The sequence below is a fragment of the Littorina saxatilis genome, linkage group LG13, assembly GCF_037325665.1.
Source record: "Littorina saxatilis isolate snail1 linkage group LG13, US_GU_Lsax_2.0, whole genome shotgun sequence".
Taxonomy (NCBI): domain Eukaryota; kingdom Metazoa; phylum Mollusca; class Gastropoda; order Littorinimorpha; family Littorinidae; genus Littorina; species Littorina saxatilis.
The window spans coordinates 35,865,651-35,885,013 of record NC_090257.1 but is presented as its reverse complement, the minus strand read 5'-3'; the positions used below and the strand labels follow the sequence as shown (position 1 = coordinate 35,885,013).

General features: G+C 45.8%; 1 protein-coding gene across 5 annotated transcripts in view; it reads left to right on the top strand.

The window, feature by feature from the left end:
• LOC138945610 (mediator of RNA polymerase II transcription subunit 12-like protein) overlaps positions 1 to 19,363 on the top strand; it is a 63,814-nt gene that overhangs the window by 25,786 nt on the left and 18,665 nt on the right. For 3 of the 5 annotated variants that reach the window (XM_070317065.1, XM_070317064.1, XM_070317063.1), the window contains 10 exons: positions 570 to 736; positions 1,067 to 1,283; positions 2,021 to 2,301; positions 2,900 to 3,063; positions 3,578 to 3,692; positions 4,096 to 4,223; positions 5,070 to 5,177; positions 5,861 to 6,002; positions 7,152 to 7,281; positions 16,065 to 16,103. In XM_070317065.1, the coding sequence (XP_070173166.1) occupies positions 570 to 736; positions 1,067 to 1,283; positions 2,021 to 2,301; positions 2,900 to 3,063; positions 3,578 to 3,692; positions 4,096 to 4,223; positions 5,070 to 5,177; positions 5,861 to 6,002; positions 7,152 to 7,281; positions 16,065 to 16,103 (1,491 nt within the window). The remainder of the gene's footprint in view (positions 1 to 569; positions 737 to 1,066; positions 1,284 to 2,020; positions 2,302 to 2,899; positions 3,064 to 3,577; positions 3,693 to 4,095; positions 4,224 to 5,069; positions 5,178 to 5,860; positions 6,003 to 7,151; positions 7,282 to 16,064; positions 16,104 to 19,363) is intronic. The other 2 variants (XM_070317067.1, XM_070317066.1) reach the window with 1 other exon arrangement.

Genomic DNA, 19,363 nt, shown 5'->3' with positions numbered 1-19,363 from the left:
AGTCTGGTCAGGCTTGACTTATTGTGAACAATAAATGAGAATCATGAGGGTTGCTTGCCCATTGATTGCATCTTGGGTGCAGTGTGATTGGTTCAGTACAGCTTACAGTTGTGTGTTTCTAATTCTAAAGCACTTATTTTCTTTGTCATGTGATTGAAAAAATCGTAAAGTAGTTAAGAAAGAAATATCAGCTGAAAGGTGAGAAACCAGTGTCTGCTTTAGCCTGAAATTGTTGTTATTTTTTTGTTATTTTATCTGTTTTTATATCAAAATAACGAAAACAAAATCAGCTGTACTGGTTTTAATTCCATTTAACAGGGTTTTTCCTGTCAAATAGAGTGATCTCTGTTATAAGGTCTGAGTTTGAGTGCCCCCCAATCAAAATGAAATGAAATGTAGAAAATGCCTTGCGCAGTCACTGAAGAAGGTTAAGCAAGGATTTTGTAGCTGTTGTTTCCACTCTTTCTCCAACCTCAGTGAAATTGGTCAAATCTAAAACGCTCTGGTTTCGGAACTCGGTGAAGTCTGTCCAATTTTTAATGCTGTTTTTTTCCCCACTTTTTGAACAGCCTCAGTGAAGTCAGTCAAATCCGAAAAGGACCTGCAGGTTCCTAGCGTGGGGGAACCACACTCCTCCCACCAGATGGGCCACTCCCACCACTCCTCCCACATGCAGCAGGTGGCCAAGGGGACCTCCCGACACCTGGTCTACGCCACTCACATGCCCATCCCTCAGGTAAGTGATGAGAGAGAGAGAGAGGTAGAGAGGAGGGGTGTGTGTATGGGATCACAGAGAGAGATAGATAGAGAGAGAGTGTTTGTGTGTGTGTGCGCGTGTGTGTGTGTGTCTGTGTGTTTATGCATATGCATGTGTGTGTGTGTGTGAATTTCTTTTCAACTGTTCAACTTTTCTTAGTATGCAAGTTTGGTATGACAAGTTATTGTTATTTATAATTCATTGCCCGTGTTCTCTTTGTTCAGGGATACAAAAATGTAAGCAAATCTTGACATATTTTCTTATTTCTAAACTTGCTAACCCTTGCGGATTGTGCTGTGCGGATTTCAGGAGGACTGTTCATCCCATGAGTACAACCAGCGGCTGATCGTGCTGTACGGGGTGGGCAAGGCGAGGGAGGAGGCGCGACACGCCCTCAAGAAGACCACCAAGGAGATCGTCAAGCTCTACTCCAAGCGCAACTGCATCGACGTCACCAGCGGGGACGTGGGCAAGGTCAAGAAGAAGAAGGACAAAGACAAGGATGGGAAAGAGCCTGGGTCTTCAGGTACGTCTGCTGCTCTTCTTTTTACATTTTTCTGAAGACGGAGTAAGGCTGCCTGAATGGAGGGGTGATTAAAAACGGCTGCAAATGAAACCTTCCCATTTGGATGACAGAGTAAACTTCTGCCTGCAAGTGTTTAGCATGAGTATGTTCACCAACACATCTCCATCAGGAGTTTTTTTTTTTTTTTTTTTGGGGGGGGGGGGGGAGGGGGGATTTTTTTTATTTGAATTTAATGGAGACATTTTCAAAATTTGGTTCTGAGATTTGGTTTACCAGATTAACATGTTAGTGCATGAGCTCCCATTGTATGCATATCCAGTAAACACTCTAGAGATCCTGTGATCCATACCAGAGTCCGGTGCGCCATGGAAACAGGAAAATACCCATCATGCACCACAACTACCACAACAATTGGAGGGTGTTGTAGCTGATGAACACAGACAAAGGAGGAAGAATCTTCCTTGACAGAGGTTCTTCCATGGTCACCTATCACTACATAGCATATTTAGCTATCGTATTGTGGTGGCAGTCAGCATCAGCAAAAGGAACAATAATTCCACTCGCTGATAACTTTGCCGTAATTTCAGCAGAGCTGCAAAAATAACTTCACAGTGTGGGATAGGTGACACCAAGGGCTGCTTTTGACTTTCAAAAATTGCTGAAACTTTTATAGCCATTTTGGCAAATACACAGAAGAAAATAAATCCTAACAACATCCCTGAATATTGTGTCAACAGGAGGAGCAGATGTAGCAGCCCCCGCCTCTGGCGGTTCAACCACCCCCTCCAACACCATCTCCCCCGCCAACCTGGAAGTGTTGATGCAGAAATTCCAGAAACTATCGTATCATGACCAGCACTCGGTCACGGCCCAGTGCACCACGGCCATCTTGGATCAGATGCGAGGCTTCGTGGAGTGCAACTCCCCCTACCTGCCGCAAGTCCAGCCCATCGCGTTTCTCTTTGAGCTGATGCAGCACGCTCTCAACCTCAATGGCTTGATGACCTTTGTGGTTGATGTAAGTGAATTGTATTTGTTAGTACATTTATTTTAATGTTAGTTTTGTCCCCTGAAAGCAGCGTGTGGCAGCCTAAATGGCGGGGTAAAAACAGTGATACACATAAAGGCCCTCTCGTGCAAAAAACACGAGAGTATGTGAGAGTTTCTGCCCATAATCGCAAAACAAGAAGAAGTCTTGAATCCTGTTATCCCCTGAAAGCGGCGTATGGCTGCCTAAATGCCTAAAAACAGTCAAACACGTGAGAGTTTCAGCCCATGAACGCAAGAGAAGAAGAAGAAGTTTTGAATCTTGTTAACATGTGAACGCTGTGTTGCCCACAGTTGCTGAAGAAGAAGTTTAGAATCTGTTTGTATGTAAACGCTGTGTTCCCCACAATTGCTGAAGTAGAAGTTTTGAATCCTGTTACATGTGAACGCTGTGTTGCCCACAGTTGCTGAAGAAGAAGTTTTGAATCCTGTTACATGTGAACGCTGTGTTGCCCACAGTTGCTGAAGAAGAAGTTTTGAATCCTGTTACATGTGAACGCTGTGTTGCCCACAGTTGCTGAAGAAGACGGTTAAAATCTGTTTACGTGTGAACCTTGCGTTTTTTACAGTTGCTGAAGATGCTGTGTGAGGTTGAGCGACAGCTGGTATCGACAGAGTCGTCCCTCATGGTGTCGTACACCACCAAGCTGTGCCTGAGGATTGTGGGAGTTCTGCGCAGATACCTCGCCTACTTCCTCGCCTCCAGGGATATCGCCTCGCAAGTCTTCACATCGTAAGGCTCTGTTTTCTGCCTTGATGGAAGCACTGAAAATAGTTGTAACGTGCCAAATGCTCTGCCGGAAGACTATGAAAGAAAGTAGGAATTGTTTTTGGTGGTCATGGGGAAAATGTGCTAAAGGAGTTTTAGTAAGCCGACATTTGGAAGGGCTGAAAATGGCCAGAATGTGGTAAATGATCAGAGGGAAGGAAAAAGTGATGATTTCTTTTTCAGTATTTGTAATGTGGGGTTAATATGGGCAGGACTCTAAGACTTACATTGGATGGGGAAATAGCTGATGAATACATGCATGCAGGAAAATGGGAAAAAATGGGTAGCGCCGTACTGTATGGCAGCTCACTTTCCGCAGTGAGGAACCAGCCCAAATTTTCATGAGGGTATCCTCACAGGACGATATGAAATATAATTTTATCTTATGTTATGTTATGTTATCTTATCTTATCTTATCTTATCTTATCTTATCTTATCTTATCTTATCTTATCTTATCTTATTTTATCTTATGTACAGATTAATGGAGACGCTGAAGGTGGTGAACGTGTGCAACCCGGTGTGCTGCTCCACAGAGGAACGCAACATGCTGTCCTTCCTCTACGACTGCTACACCAACTGCAGCTACCTCAAGGTCAGGCAAAGCGCTGAAAGGTTTATTTTGCACATATAGTGAAATCTCCTTTTAAAGACACCCCACACCCCCCTGCTCTCCAAAATACAAAAGAAAAAAGAAGAAAAAAAAGGGAAAAGAAACAAAATTAAGAAAAGAAAAAAAGCCCACTGAAACAAGCAAGGCAATCACTTGACGTCACTTCCTCAGGGCTATATCTAGAGTTTGACCTGCAGTAGATGTATTTGATGATTAAAACTCAGTCTCTGTAATCAGATAAATGAATACCAATATGTTCAGTCTTCTTTCGGTAACTGATATCACTTCCTTGGGGCTATAACTAGAGTTTTTCCTGCAGAAGATGTATTCTGTGATTAAAACTCAGTCTCTGGACTCAGACAAAAATGTTGCCTTCTTGTGACAGAGAGATTACTACGCACTCTTCAACCCTGCCTACACCAGGATGACGACGACGCTCTACGCCCCGGTGCAGCCGTCCAAACCCAACCATTCCCTGGACACAGCCTTCATGATTCACAACATCAGGGGCCAGTGAGTAACAACATTATTACAAAAAACAAGAAAATTGTAGATAATTGGAACATTTCATTATTGACGAAGCAAAACATTACATTTACAGTACATCGACCCAGTGGTCGTTTATGTAGACAGACAAACACTTATGGTACAAATAATGAACTTATTTCAAAATTGTCATCAGAATAGCCTGACTGCAACATAATTTGTCCAGGATGAAATGTGTGGTAAACAGTATCAATGCAAAAATCCAGAAGCCAGAATAGACGATGTTCGGAAATAACTCTGTCAAGTTTTTCATTGGTTGTGGGTGTAGAGACATGATTGGCCTACAGTGTTACATGTAGCTTGCCTCAGTGTTTGCAAGGAAAAACAAAGAGAACCAACTTCCACAGCCCATAAAAAACTGACAGTTATTTCCTGAATTCGTCTATTCTGGCTTTTTGATAAGTTCTGGCAACAGTGTGGCGGAGGAGGGTTATTCTCCAGAGCTGGCTACCATTTTGTGTCATGCATTTTCAGTCCTTTAAATTATTATAACGTATATTAAATGGCAACAAGAATGTATTCTCTTTTCTTTTATCAGTAATACTCCAGTTAGATAATTATACAGACATGCAACAAAAACATAGTATATATATATATATCTTTGTCTTTTTATACAAAATAATTGTTAGTGTTCAAATCAATGCTTGCAGTTGCAGGCTTGGTGTAGAGCATTCACAAAGAAAACTGATAAAATATCAACAATTTCTTGTGAACACGAACACGGAAGGAAAACAATTTTGGTAGACTTCAACCTTCTGATTCTATCCACTGTCATGTGAAAGCTAAAATGATTTATGTTTGTGACTGTGTCAGGTTTGACCTGGACTACGACATGTACAAGCTGCTGGACAACCCCCCCAACCGCTACAGCTTCGTGTGCAACGTCCTGCTGGAGATCACTCAGTCCTCCAGCACAGAAACGTCAGCACACTTTTCTTCTTTTTACTTTTATTGTTTTAATGCAGTGGAACCCCCCCCCCCCCCCCCTTTGAACACTCATTTTAAGCTCCCAATTCCCCAAAATTCTCCCCCTTCACCCGTCCACCCCTCCACCCCTTTCTGTTGCTGGTGTCTTTAACGTTACCTCCATTTTAACCCCTTCACTGCCACAGTATAACAGCATTTTGGTATTGCTGTGCGCCAGGGCAAGTTTCGCTTTCTTCGGTAGGTTCACTAATCTGTTCACTGCTCAATCATTTATTGAGATATCTCTTAGATCTTTGGCATGTGGTTTGCTTACACCCTTGGCTATTATGTGATAACATGATCATTGGACTTTGTTTGTGATTGGATTCCACTGCAATATAATTCTAGGGAGATATATTCTTCTGCTATTTTGGAGTTACAGTCTGGAACGCCGAAGAAGAAGAAGAAGGAGTTACAGTAAAACTCTTCCTCTTCATCAGCGTTCGACGGTTGTGACAGTAAAGTAATGTTATAACATTTCATTGACAATTTCAATGTTTTATGATTTTATAAAATTTCAATGACAGATTGCTTTTACAATGTAAGATGGTTTTATTTTATAAAATTCCGTTGAAATTTACAATGTGAGATGATTTTGTAAAATTTACAGTGATGAATTAATTTGATGGTGTTTCCAGATTGAACCAGATCTCCATCTACTGCGCTCAACTGACAGCCCGCGTTCCTGCCCTCACTAGCGATTGGCTGGGTGTTTTGCGCTCACTCTGTTGCTCGTCCAATCACAACAGTGGATTCCTTGACGTTCTTACACAAATTGATGTGAGGGTTCATTCCATCCTTTTGAGAGCTTTTGCTAGTGTAAATTTTGGAGAACAAAAAGGATAGAGTATTTTTTTTTTTTTTTTTTTTTTTTTTTCTTAAGTGTCTGTTGCTTACTATGTTCACTTGTGGTACTTCAGCAACAAGGACAAAAGACATCTAACAAATGAACCAATCGACTAAACTAATAAGACAGAGAAACCAAAAGACAACAACTAAAGGCCTGTCCAGACACTCCAGGCCGACCCTGTCCACATTTGACTTATGCTCAAAACGGTCCCGCTGGGCGCGCCGCGGCGGGCTATGATCGCGTAGCGTTATTTGCAGAAGAATAGAACGTGTTCTAATTTCTCTGACACAGACATAGAACGGCGGATATTTGACCAATCAGAGCAAACCAGAGCGATGACGTCAGCCGCTCGGGCGTGGCAGTCAATGTAACTGAACCTTCCTGCCTTTAGGTGACCTTGACGCTTCCGCTCCACTGATACCGCGTTGTGAAAAAAGTCGTCGATGTGTGGCCACTCGGCAAAATTCCGCGCGACACATAAAACGGCCTGCGGCGCATATACCGTAAAACGGCGTCCAAGTCTGGTCGGCCCTTACGTAGGCAGTCAAGACAGAAAAGGGGAAGAATCTGTGTGTTTCTTTCACATGCCTGATGCTTTATTTAGGTAGGCACAAGGTTGCTTCATATCAAAGAAGTAAAGAATGAAAATTCAAGACAGGTTAGTTTATGAAATGTTTGATTTTTGAAGGAGCAAAACAGTTTCATTTCTTTGTCTTGTTTGTTTATTTGTTTCATTGGTTGGATTGTAAACTTTAGTGTGTGTGTGTGTGTGTGTTTTTGTGTTTACAAAGTCACTGTATTATTTTTGTAAATTGGAATTCGAAAACTGCAGAAAACCAAGACAGGTTAATTTGTGGAATGTTTAATTATTGAAGGAACGAAACAGTTTTGTTTCTCTGTCTTGTTTGTTTCATTGGTTAGATTGTAAGTTGAGTTTGTTTCATTGGTTAGATTGTAAGTTGAGTTTGTTTTTTCTCTCACAAAGTCACTTTTGTTTTTGCTTTACAAATAAATCGTATATTCTCCTCGCACGACAAGATTAGTACATCACAGGAAAGTGTTGTTGTCTGTCTATGCAGGTGTCTGACCTGTCTTTACATGACAACATTGCGGTTTTTACTGCTATCCTAGTCAGCAGACACTGCTTCTCCCTACAAGACTTCATCATTCACATTGCCCTGCCCAGTCTTCTGGCCGCTTGCCCTTCAGGTTTGTACACACAATATGGTAAAGAACCGTCTTTATGTTACATCAGTTACACCCTCTTGAATTCCATTCAAAGATGGAATATGGCCACTTGAACTGTAAAGTAAGTGGTTACCAGGCAGTAAAACCTTTTTTACAATGCAAGGTAGCGTTGAAAAAGAGATCTGAAAGATATTTGGTGAAAATACAGTGGAACCCCCCTTTTAAGACCTAAAAGAAGAAATTCAAGATAATCAGGTCTGAAAAAGCCATTCAATCACATATTCTTACCTCAACTCACATAAATGGCATTAACTTCAGTTCATTGCTAAGATATTGAAGTAGTACTCGACCCTGGTAAGGGGGGAAGTAACTCCCTAAGAAAAACAATCCGTAGTCAAGGACGGGAGTCACCTCCCCTACCGGTAACCCGCACATGCGCGGTCCTGCTACCGGCCGTCATTCCACCCACTTCAACACTACTGCACAGACGTGTTGTTGTACTCCGGCATATTTTTTGCCTTGGCCTTTGTGGAAGGCCATTTGACCCTGGTCTTTGCGTTGCTATCTTTAGGTAAGATCGTTTCACTATCTCTTCGCTGCGTTCGTTCGAGTATTTTCGTTCGTTTGAGTATTTTCGCTGTTGTAATTCATCTCCACGTGCGCGTGTTCGATATTGCAAATGGCGGACAAAAACTCAAAAAGCAAGGGCAAACTTGTTTCCCTACTCTCTTCACCGGGAAAAGAGAAGGATAAAGACAAGTCTAAGTCTAAATCAAAGACGCGTGCCTCTGTGTCTTCTTCACAGCCTACTTCTTTAATTCTGGTTACTGACCCGGTGACTAAGAAGACAGAACGGGTTTCGCTCGACTCTACGTCACCGTCACCGGTTTTCCCTACGCGGGAACGTTCTTCTTCTCCTCTCTCGCGCTCGCAGACGCCACGGTCTAGCGAGTCCGTGTCGCGGGAAGAAATTCTGGCTATGTTTGCAACTCTGAAACATGACCTAGTTGCCTTACATTCGGCAGAAAGGCCTGTCGCTCCCCTCCCGCCTGGCGTGGGGGGGGTGGCTTCTCTTTCTAGGCTGCGGCCGTCCGCGACGATCACGTCGGCTGATCTCGGGCCGGATTTTTCTGGTTCGGTTGCGGATTCCCCTGCCTTTTCAGGGGCGTTCGCGGCCTTAGCGCCGCCCGGTTCCAGCGCTTCGGCGTTGGGCGGCGTTTGTGGGAGTCCCCATCTTTTTGGGGGCTCACACTTGCCTGCGGGCCCGGGTTACGCTCTTGCGTCGCCGGGTTCGCAGACGGCTCCTCCCCGGCAGTACACCGTCCATCACGTGGCGGGTGCGCTAGGGAGCGGCGTAGCGCGCCAGCCTGCCCCCCTGGGATCAGTTTCGGCTGTCCCGGCCTCTGGGGGGCAGGCAGCAGCGTCTTGTTTGCCCAGCTCTGGCCTACAAGATTCTGTCGGCGGTCATCGACCTGTAGCTCTTGGTTCGGCTGCCGCCGTTCCTGGTTGGAGTTCGCAGGGGGTAGGCTCCTCTGGTTGCCCCTCGGGGCTTCCGGTCGGGCCTGCCCGCGGATTGTCGTCCTCGACTTCCGGTTGTGCTGTGGCAGGCACTTCCGGTGGAGGACAGCGGGCTAGTGGTTCCGGTGGCAGTGTCCCTGCTATCCCGTCCCTGGTTACGCATCGACTTCCGGCCCCGACTTCCGGTTCCGCCGCGGCGGTTCCGGTTGTCGGCGGTGCTGTTGGTGGACAGTTTGCGGCGCTTCCGTCTATTGTTCAACCGACTCTAGCCACTTCCGCTTCCGTGGACGGGTGGGTTTCCGGTTTACCGGACCCTCCTTCTGATGGAGATCAGGAAGGTTTTGGAGAGGAACAGGAAGGGGATGAGGATTGCTCTGAATCTGTTACCCCTTTACGGATTCCCAATAAACTGGGCCCTACTCTGGAGTTGGCTGCGGAGATAACCTCACGGTATTTCCCTGAGGGTGTCTCCGCCGATTCTACTGTGGTCGCACCCCCTCCTTCTGCTTTGGCAGATTTTGCGGGCGCGGGGGACACGAAGGCGAAGTTCCGGTTCATGGAATCTCCTTCCGTCCCTTTTGTGATGGCTCAGGTGTTGGCGGACGCTAACACACCCTACCCTCTCTTGGCTGCTCATGGGGAAGCCCCCCCGTCTGCTCAGCCTTGGCTAGCCTCGGTTCAGGCAGGCGGCGGCCTCCCAGCTAATTCAAGAAGATCGCGGCTGCCTAGCAGGCCACATTCTCTTCTCTCCTCGTTTTCGCTGCCCACAGCTCCACTTCCGGTGACTCCGGAACTGGCTCGCTTACGGCAGGACGGTTATAGCCGAGATAGGACTGCCGTGTGTACGGAACAGAGTCTACTCGGGCTGGAGGAGAGCGGGCGTTCTTCCCTCGAACTGACCTCCTTAGCGGAAACGCTCATTCGGTCTCTCACGAGAGCCATCGCTTCGTCCATCGAACCTTTTAGGTTCCGTGACGATGCCATTGAGGCCGATGCTGCCATGCTCTTGGCGGCCCTCGCGAAGGTCACTGACAGTCAGATGACTCTCGCTGCTCGGCTCTACTCTCAGGTCGTGTTTTGGAGGCGCGAGGCTTTTCTTAATGGCTCACGCCTGACGGATAAGGCCACCATAGACTCTTTGAGAGTCTCTCCCTTCTCAGAGGGTGCGTTGCTGGGATCACGCTCTTTGGATGCCCTCCGGCAGCAAACGGAGGAGGCTCGTGACCATCATGTGGTGCAACTGACGGAACTCGCTCTTAAGCAGCACGGTAACAAACCACGGAGTTCTGCACCAGCTGCAGGCAAGGCCTCGGGGCAGAAGTCGTCTCAGGCAGGTAGGGGTGGTTCACGTTCCCGCCCTTACCAGCGTAAACCTTCCTTTGGGAAGCGGGGGTCTGGGCGCAAGCCCAACCCCCAATGAGACCCCCCCGATCCAGTCACCCCCCCAGCCTCTACCCTTTCGGTAGCAGGCGGCCTCTCCCGGGCCCTTCCAGTGTGGCTGTCTCGGACAAGCAGCCTATGGATCATGGGGGTGATTCGATCGGGGTTCCGCCTTCCTTGGCAGGAAGACAAGGCCCCTTTGTCCAGAGCGCCGGCCAATTTCCGGTTCCCGGCCAGCCTCGACGCTCGGGAGGCAATTCAGGCGGAAATCCTTCTCTTGCTGCAGAAGCAGGCTATAGAGGAGGTTCTCGACCACTCCTCCTTGGGTTTTTACGGAAGAATCTTCGTTGTTCCCAAGGCTTCCGGGGGGTGGCGGCCAGTCTTAGACCTCTCTCCACTGAACCGCTTTTTGCGCAAAATTCGGTTCACCGTGGAAACGCCGGCGACCGTCAGGGAGGCGCTTCGCCCGGGCGACTGGGTGACGTCCGTCGACCTGACGGACGCCTACTTCCACATCCTCATGCACGAGGCGGACCGGAAGTGGTTGCGTTTTCTGTGGGGGGACCGAATCTTCCAGTTTCGAGCCCTTCCCTTCGGGCTGTCACTTGCTCCCTGGGTATTCACCATGGTGGTGCGCCAACTTTGTGCCCTCGTTCGGCAGCACGGGGTTCGGCTCAGGGCATACTTGGACGACTGGCTGATCCTTCATCAGCAGGAAGCGCTCTGCCTTCAGCATACCCAGTTTGTCCTTGCCCAGGCTCAGGATCTCGGCTTCCGAGTCAACCACACCAAGTCCGAGCTGACTCCGTCGCAGACCTTTACTTACCTTGGCATGGCGTTCGATTCACGGGAGTGGACAGTCCGTCCCACTCAACGCCGGGTGGACAAACTGCAGGCCCTTCTGTCTTCCCTGTTAGGGCTTCAGTCAGCTCCAGCCCGGACGCTTGCGTCTGTACAGGGCCAGATGGAGTCCATGTCGTCCCTTATTCCGCTAGGCAGATCCCACAAGCGCCCGTTTCAGGCGGCGCTCAGTTCAGTCTGGAATCCGACTTCACAAGGCTGGGACGTTTCAGTCCCGCTCGGGGTCTGGTTTCAGCAGACCACGCTTCAGTGGATGAACACCCCTTGGCTTCTGCAGGGAGTGCCCATAGCGCTTCCTCCTCCCTCCACGCATCTCTTTTCGGACGCGTCTCAGAAGGGTTGGGGGGCTCACGTGGACACACACACGACGTCCGGTCGGTGGTCACAAGAGCAGCGGCTTTGGCACATCAATCGCCTCGAGCTCGAGGCAGTCTTTCTGGGGCTTCAGCATTTTCTCTCCGCCCTTCAGGGCACCCATGTGTTGATTCATACCGACAACACGACAGTTGCTGCCTACCTCAACAAACAGGGCGGTTCCCGATCTCAACTGTTGTCCAGCCGAGCATGCGAGATCCTTTCTTGGTGCGCTCGCCATCAGATTCTGGTCTCGGCTCGCTACCTGCCCGGCTGCCTGAACGTCCTGGCCGACGCCCTCAGCCGGTCCTCTCAGATCCTCCACACAGAGTGGACCATCGCACATCAGGCGCTCCTCCGCCTTTGGGCGCAGGTAGAGCGACCGATGGTCGACCTCTTTGCCACGAGGTTTTCGCGTCGCCTTCCGATCTTTGTCTCCCCGTTTCCGGACCCGGAAGCGTGGAAGATCGACGCGATGACGATCAGCTGGACAGGGCTAGTGGCTTACGCCTTTCCTCCCACTCCACTCATCGGAAGGGTCCTGCGAAAAGCCGACTTAGAACGGCCTCGTCTTCTTCTCGTGGCACCGCGCTGGCCCAGTCAGCATTGGTTCCCGGACCTCCTGCGGCTCGCCAGCGGCCCGCCAATTCCGCTCAGCCTCCGGCGAGGGGAGCTTCTACAGCCCAGGACGGGCATTCTTCACGATCGCCCCGAGTTCCTGGATCTTCACGCCTGGCGACTGTTCGGCGATCACTGAAGCGCTCAGGCGCCTCAGATCTTACTTTGGACTTAGTCCAGAAGGCTCACAGGCGTTCCACCTCCTCTGTTTATTCATCGCACTGGCTAGCTTGGACTCGATGGTGTGCAGCTAACAATGTTGTCCCGGTCGCCCCGCGGTCAATGCAGGTCGCAAACCACTTGGCATGGCTCTCCGCTCAGGGACGCGCCGCGTCCACTTTGCGCGTTCGCCGCTCAGCCATCTCGGTTACTCTTAAGCAGCTTGGTCGCTCCATCTCCCTCGGGGGAGTCATCGCGAGTGTGCTAAAGGGCGCGGCCCTCAGTTCTGCAACGGAGAGAACTTCTGTTCCGGCTTGGGACGTTCTGCTAGTACTCGAATTTCTCCGTTCTAGTGCTTTCGAACCTTTACAAGACGCTAGTCTTTCTGACCTTACGCGCAAAACTCTCATGCTCATACTGCTCGCTTCCGCGCGAAGGGGCAGCGAGATCCACGGCCTCTCAGGTTTAGACCGTGATATCACTTTTGAAAGAGACGGCTCGGTTTCACTGCGTTTCCGTCCCGATTTTCTCGCCAAAAATCAAAAACCTGACCAACTTTCACCGATCATTTCCATTCGGCCTCTTCGGGACATTTTAGCCCCCGGCGATCCGGATCTTTCTAACTGTCCGGTACGTGCGCTTAAGGCTTACTTGTTGCGTACCGCTCCGATTCGAGCATCAGCTCAGAAGTTGTTGTTTATTTCGATTAATACAGCCCGAAATAAAGACATTGCAAAAACCACGCTTACCAGATGGTCTTCCACACTTATAAGGCATGCCTATCAGTGGTGGCAGACACAAGGGGGGGGGCAGTCAGTCCTTCCTCTTCGATCACCTCGGACTCACGAGGCTCGAGCGTGGGCAACTTCCTTAGCTGTCCTCAAGTCTGGTAGGATGTCAGACGTCCTCAAAGCTGCATACTGGACGTCTCAAGATGTCTTCCTCAGCTACTACCTCCGGGACATTGCCAGCACTCACCCGGACGGTACCAACTGCCTCCCAGCTATGGTTGCCGCAGGCCAGATACTTCCAAGAGTTTAATGTGAGTATCCCACCGCCTTTATGTGCAATCTGCCATTTATGTGAGTTGAGGTAAGAATATGTGATTGAATCGAAAATTTCAAAACTAAATTTTCATTTAATTAATATACTTACTCAACTCACATCGTTTATACCCTCCCATCCATCCCCGCTAACATTATATGTGTTACAGGTGTGTGTTTTCGTGGGGGAATGACGGCCGGTAGCAGGACCGCGCATGTGCGGGTTACCGGTAGGGGAGGTGACTCCCGTCCTTGACTACGGATTGTTTTTCTTAGGGAGTTACTTCCCCCCTTACCAGGGTCGAGTACTACTTCAATATCTTAGCAATGAACTGAAGTTAATGCCATTTATGTGAGTTGAGTAAGTATATTAATTAAATGAAAATTTAGTTTTGAAATTTTCGATTACAGCTCAGGGATGTTTTATTTATTTTCTTTGGCGAGTTTGCCAAAAGTTTTACCATTTTCTGAAGGTTAAGGCAGTCCTTGGCATTAGCTCCCCCCTCCCAACCCCCCTCCCCCCCCACACCCCCCCCCCCCCCACACCCCCCCCCCCCCCTCAACCCCCTCCCTCCTTTGGAAAAAGATTGGCAAATCTGCTAGAATGACGGCAAAGAGTTTGGCAATTTACAAGAAGTTTCAGCAGTTTTTCGTCACCAAACAACAACCTTGCAGCTAAATGCTTTCTGCTCTGTAATATGCAAGCTTCAAGCTGAGTGTGAATTAAGAAACACCTTGACAAGAGCGAGGTGTAACTGATGTGACAAAAATACTGTTCATGCTCGTCATATGCTAACATTGATCCAGCTTTCTGTTTCGTTTCCTCCTCATGGCATGCTTCTGTTCATTAACCCTTGGTTAAGTCTGGTATTGTCTGTGAAAAACTGTTAAGTAACAAAGGTTAAACTTAAATCCTGTTTGCTCATTGTGGAGCAAAGACTTCCATAGAAATTGAAAGGAAATCAACAGAATTTAAATATTCTATGGGGGGGTGGGGGGGGGGGTATTTTTTATTCGGGTTTGGAGGAAGGTTTAGGTGGTCAAGAGGATGTTCTAGTGATGGGTACACCTGCAGATCACACACAAAAAGTTGATGGGGAAAAGAGAAGAACACACAGTAGTCACGAAAGAAGGTGACAGAAATGTAGATGTTAGCCCATTAAATACTAGGTTAAACGTAATATTTTTTGTGGTTATCTTTCTTTCTCTTCCTGTTTGTCACTGCAATTTCCTTGTTGCTCTAGTTCAGTCTTGTTCATTAATACCATATCCCGTTTTTGGAACACCTATGTTACTGTTGTGTTTATTGTTGTTGATTTGTTTTTTTTTCGCCCCAGTTCATGACAACTTTTCATTGTTCCAGCAGAATTCTGTTGTTTTTCACTGCTTGTGTGCATGAAAGTTTCCCCACACTGTCGCTTTAATTCTGTGAAAGTAAAGACAGCAGTTAAGGAGCTTAGCTAAGCTTCAACGATAAATCAACGATAAATCAACGATGTATGAAGTGATTTGAGTTTAGTGAGTACACTGTACATGTAACCTGGCATTTGAGTTTTCCACCAAATGGCGACTCTCCATCATTTTCACAGCTCCAGTGATCGTTCGTGAGATCCCCAGATTGCAACAGATTGCATTTTTCAAAACTGTTCTGTAGGGGCATGCTTTCATGATCTCGATCGATACAATTCAGTTCAATTTTTATCTGAAAGAAGTACATACAGAAATGTATCTTTGGGCTTGTACACAATAAAGATTACAATTCATTACATAAAAATCTCAACTTAAATGCTCACACACCTCCAATCACATGAATTACAGATTCAAAACATGCAACAGTCATACTACAACACTCCCTACACACATCTAATTCCACAAACACACACATCAATGGCACACACACACACACAAACATATGCCAGATGTAATGCACAAGCAGTTTGCTTTGACAAAAAATATAAGTGATAGACAGCACAACGAATTCACAAATGGAGAAAAGTAAAGGTAGATGGTAGCAATATTTTGAAAATAAAAATGATTCTTCTGATTTTTGACAAAACAGTGCTTGGCTGATTAATAGCTGCAGCAAATGTGCTGGTAACAGATTTGAATTATTTGTTGTTTTTTTTAAAGCTGGTAGGGATCTAATACTACAGCTGTATTCAATCATGCTGCTTTGTTCAGCTCATTCATTTGATTTTCTGTGAAAGCTTCGCGATGTAGCAGTCAGTGTCAGATATTGGATATTTGTTAGTCGTGCGAGTTGTAAGTCATCAATATGATCAACATCACAGAGATTTAGTTGGTGTTACAATTTTTTTCGTACACATTGTCGTCTTTCCTGCTTAGCTAGATTGTTCTTTGCTAACAGTAACAGCATGAAAACATGATTGTAGGTGATAGTGACTCTAATGTTGTTACCATGATTAATTATTTTTTGGTGCTGTTGTTTTTGTATTCAGTTTTACTATTTTAAAATTATTTTATTATCCCTTGTTTTACACAATCAGTTCATCATTATTACCAAACTCTCTTGAATCTGCAGCTTTAAAAAAAAATTGGAATAACTGCTTAGAAGATGGCTATTAGTGGCTTTGTAATTAAAGGGAAAGAAAACGGATAGAGGTTTATTGTACATTGCTTCAAAGGCTGCATTGACCGATTCATTAGACATCTTACTAATTTTGCTAACTTTGACATTGAGGGACATGATGTAACATTAATCTTCATCATTGAGTGATAATATCATGGGTTATTTGAGTTCTCTCTGTTCATTTTCATTTCTTCTGTTTTTATTTTCCTCATTTTTGTATTATTAAATGTAATTGCTTTGTTTGTGCATACATCATGGCTTATATAATCATGTTAACACAGCGAATGATGAGATGGACAGCGATGAAGAAACCAAAGAGTGTAAGTATGATCACTTCAGATACAGTCAACTCTGCTCTAAACGTGTGCCCAGTTGCCGGCAATAATACTGATACTAAATGTTTTGTTTTTAAAAGCATGTACTTTGCACAGTTTTATTTCTTTTTTCTTCTTCTTTGAACTCATTACAGCAAAGGTTTACTGTACTTTAGGGACTATGAGGCCCTTCGTTTCCCTTTATAACGAAGCCTCACTCTTAAGGTGAAAATCCACACAATAGGCGCTACCTGTGCATTAGGTGCACATCAAAGGAAGAATACAAAGTCGAAATAATTTTGCTTCGGATGTGCGGTGAGATCAAAGGCAGGTGCATTGTAGTAGCTGGTTGGCCTGGTGACCTCAGGTCAATGACCCATACTTGAGACCAGCTGCCTGCCCCAGTTTACAGACACTGACTGACCTTACCCGGGGTCAGTGATCGAGTTTTACCAATGAGACCGACTCCTTTGATGTTTGAGAGGAAACTCTGCCAGGGTGAAAGTAGCAGAAACATGCATATCACAAGAGAGGGAGACTGTTATCTTGTAAAGGGATGTGGGTACATGTGTACTTGACTTTTGCCTTACACAAGGCAATACCGGTCAATGGGGCGCAGGGGTTCAAGTTGAGGGAAAAAGTTGCGCCTTATACTATAGCCTTATACTATAGCCTTATACTATAGCCTTATACTATAGCCTTATACTATAGCCTTATACTATAGCCTTATACTATAGCCTTATACTATAGCCTTATACAAAAGCCTTATACTATAGCCTTATACTATAGCCTTATACTATAGCCTTATACTATAGCCTTATACTATAGCCTTATACTATAGCCTTATAGTCCCGAAAGTACAGTAATCTGAGAAAGAATACCAGTGGATGCTTTGGTGGTGCTTTGTTTTAGGCTTCATTTCACTTCAATGCTTGTTATTCTCTCAGGTGCCAGGAGACTGGTTCCGCGTCAATCTCACTTACCGTTGTTGTCTTTATTTTGAGTGCTTCCCCTTGTTTCTTAGATCTTTGAAAGCAGTGATTTAGAGTGTATTTCATATTTCTTAATCTGCTAAGTGAAGAAGGACCCACTGCAGGGATGTTTCACTGTGCGTATTGCAAGAGAAATTTGAAAAAAAATTGTTTTCAGCTGAGATGAGCCAATGACGCTGCAAGCCAGTAGCAAAATGAGATACATGGGTCGCTAAAAGCAAGCCTTGAGAGAGTTGTTTGATTTAAGCATCTCTTACTTGTTTTGTGCTGTTAACAGAGCTGCCAACTGTTACGCTAATTTCAACAGAAATTACTGTCACGCCAAGCAAAAAATCCCTACGCGCAAGCAAACATAATTTCGACAGAAATTACTGTCACGCGCAAGCAAACATAATTTCGACAGAAATTACTGTCACGCCAAGCAAAAGATCCCTACACGCAAGCAAACAGTAACATTCTAACAAGCAGGCAACAGTGTCTCTCTTAGTTGTGAGTCCTGGTACTCATTTCTGCTTCTCACTCTTTGTCGGCAGTAAGAATATGGGTCAGAAGAAAATGTTGTCTACACTGAGAAGTGGCCCTGCAGACGCTCTCAAAAGGGCATATGTTCCTGCTGTTGTTTCCTGATATTAACACAGTAATTACAATAATAGGGTGTCTCAAAAAAAAGTACCCCAAAAGACATTGAAACATCAGTACCGAGAAATGGAAAAACTAATATGTAAGCTAATTCGCTAATATGTACCCCAGACCAAAAAACCTACAACAACTGAGGGCAAACATTCTCAGAGAAATCCAGAACATCCCACAGGAAACATTCCCTAATGTAATGAACAATATGGCAATGAGGATGCAGTCTTGTCATTGGAAAAGGGGGTGGCTACATTGATCACATGGTGTGAAAAAACAGACGATCTCAACTGAAAGCTGTGAACTGGGGACAAAACTTCTATGAACTGACTACAATATCACACAAAAATGATTTCAATAAAGTTACTGACTTGTCTGTAGTATTGACAGAAAATCGGGTACTTTTTTTTGAGACACCCTGTATATATTTTCTTGTTTGAGCTAGCTTTAACATCCGTCGCGATATAACCTTCGTGGTTGAAAATGACGTTAAACACCAAATAAAGTAGCATTAACATGGATGTGCAGTTGAATTTAAGACACTGCTAAGCTTATTCACCATTTGCTACACTTAACATTTTAAATTGCTACACTTGAAGCTTCGCATAGGTTGGCAGCTATGTGTTAATAATAATGTCTCTTTGTTGTCACCATGGTTATAACACTGATGTATCACTGAGCACATTGCTGTGACTGGTGGTATTGTATTGGCAGGCGACGGGCGCAGTGGCATGGTGGTAAGACGTCGGCCTCCTAATCGGGAGGTCGTGAGTTCAAATACCGGTCGCTGCCGCCTGGTGGGTTAAGAGTGGAGATTTTTCCAATCTCCCAGGTCAACTGATGTGCAGACCTGCTAGTGACTTAACCCCCTTTATGTGTACACGCAAGCACAAGACCAAGTGCGCACGGAAAAGATCCTGTAATCCATGTCAGAGTTCGGTGGGTTATAGAAACACAAAAATACCCAGCATGCCTCCCCCGAAATAGCCTGAATGGCGGGGTAAAAACGGTCATACATTTAAAAATCCACTCGTGCTGAAAACATGAGTGAACATGGGAGTCTAAGCCCGTGAACGAAGAAGAAGAAGAGAAGAAGAAGTATTGGCAGGTTTGGTTTGAACTAAGGTGTTGGGCAACAGTAAGCAGTGTAGTTTTGCTGGGGGATGGATGACCGATCACACGTGTGGTCAGTGATCCTGTGTGGTCCTGTGCTTCTCTATTCCCTTTTTCATTATTGACAGGGATACAGTGGAACCCCCTTTTAAGACCTCCAAAAATGTTAGAAAGTCCGGTCTCAAAAAGGGAAGAAGTTTTAAAATAAACGAATGTACAGAGGCCATGAACAGAAAGTCTAATGTACAGAGGCCATGAACAGAAAGTCTTACACAAACAGGGTCATAAAAAGGAGGGAGTCTTGAATCAGATTTTTTTTTAAAGAGGGGTTCCATTGTAGATGCAGATCCTGAAGTTGGGCGGTGTTTCAGTATGCTGTCAAGCTGTCTGCACACAAACAAGTTTCGTCTGTGGTTTTCCTCCATCCATCTATCCACCAGTGGGGCAGAGTCATGAAGACTAAACTACTTCCGTGATGTACTTGAATTATAGTAGACTTCCACTATGTCACGTTTTTTGGGTCCAAAGAAT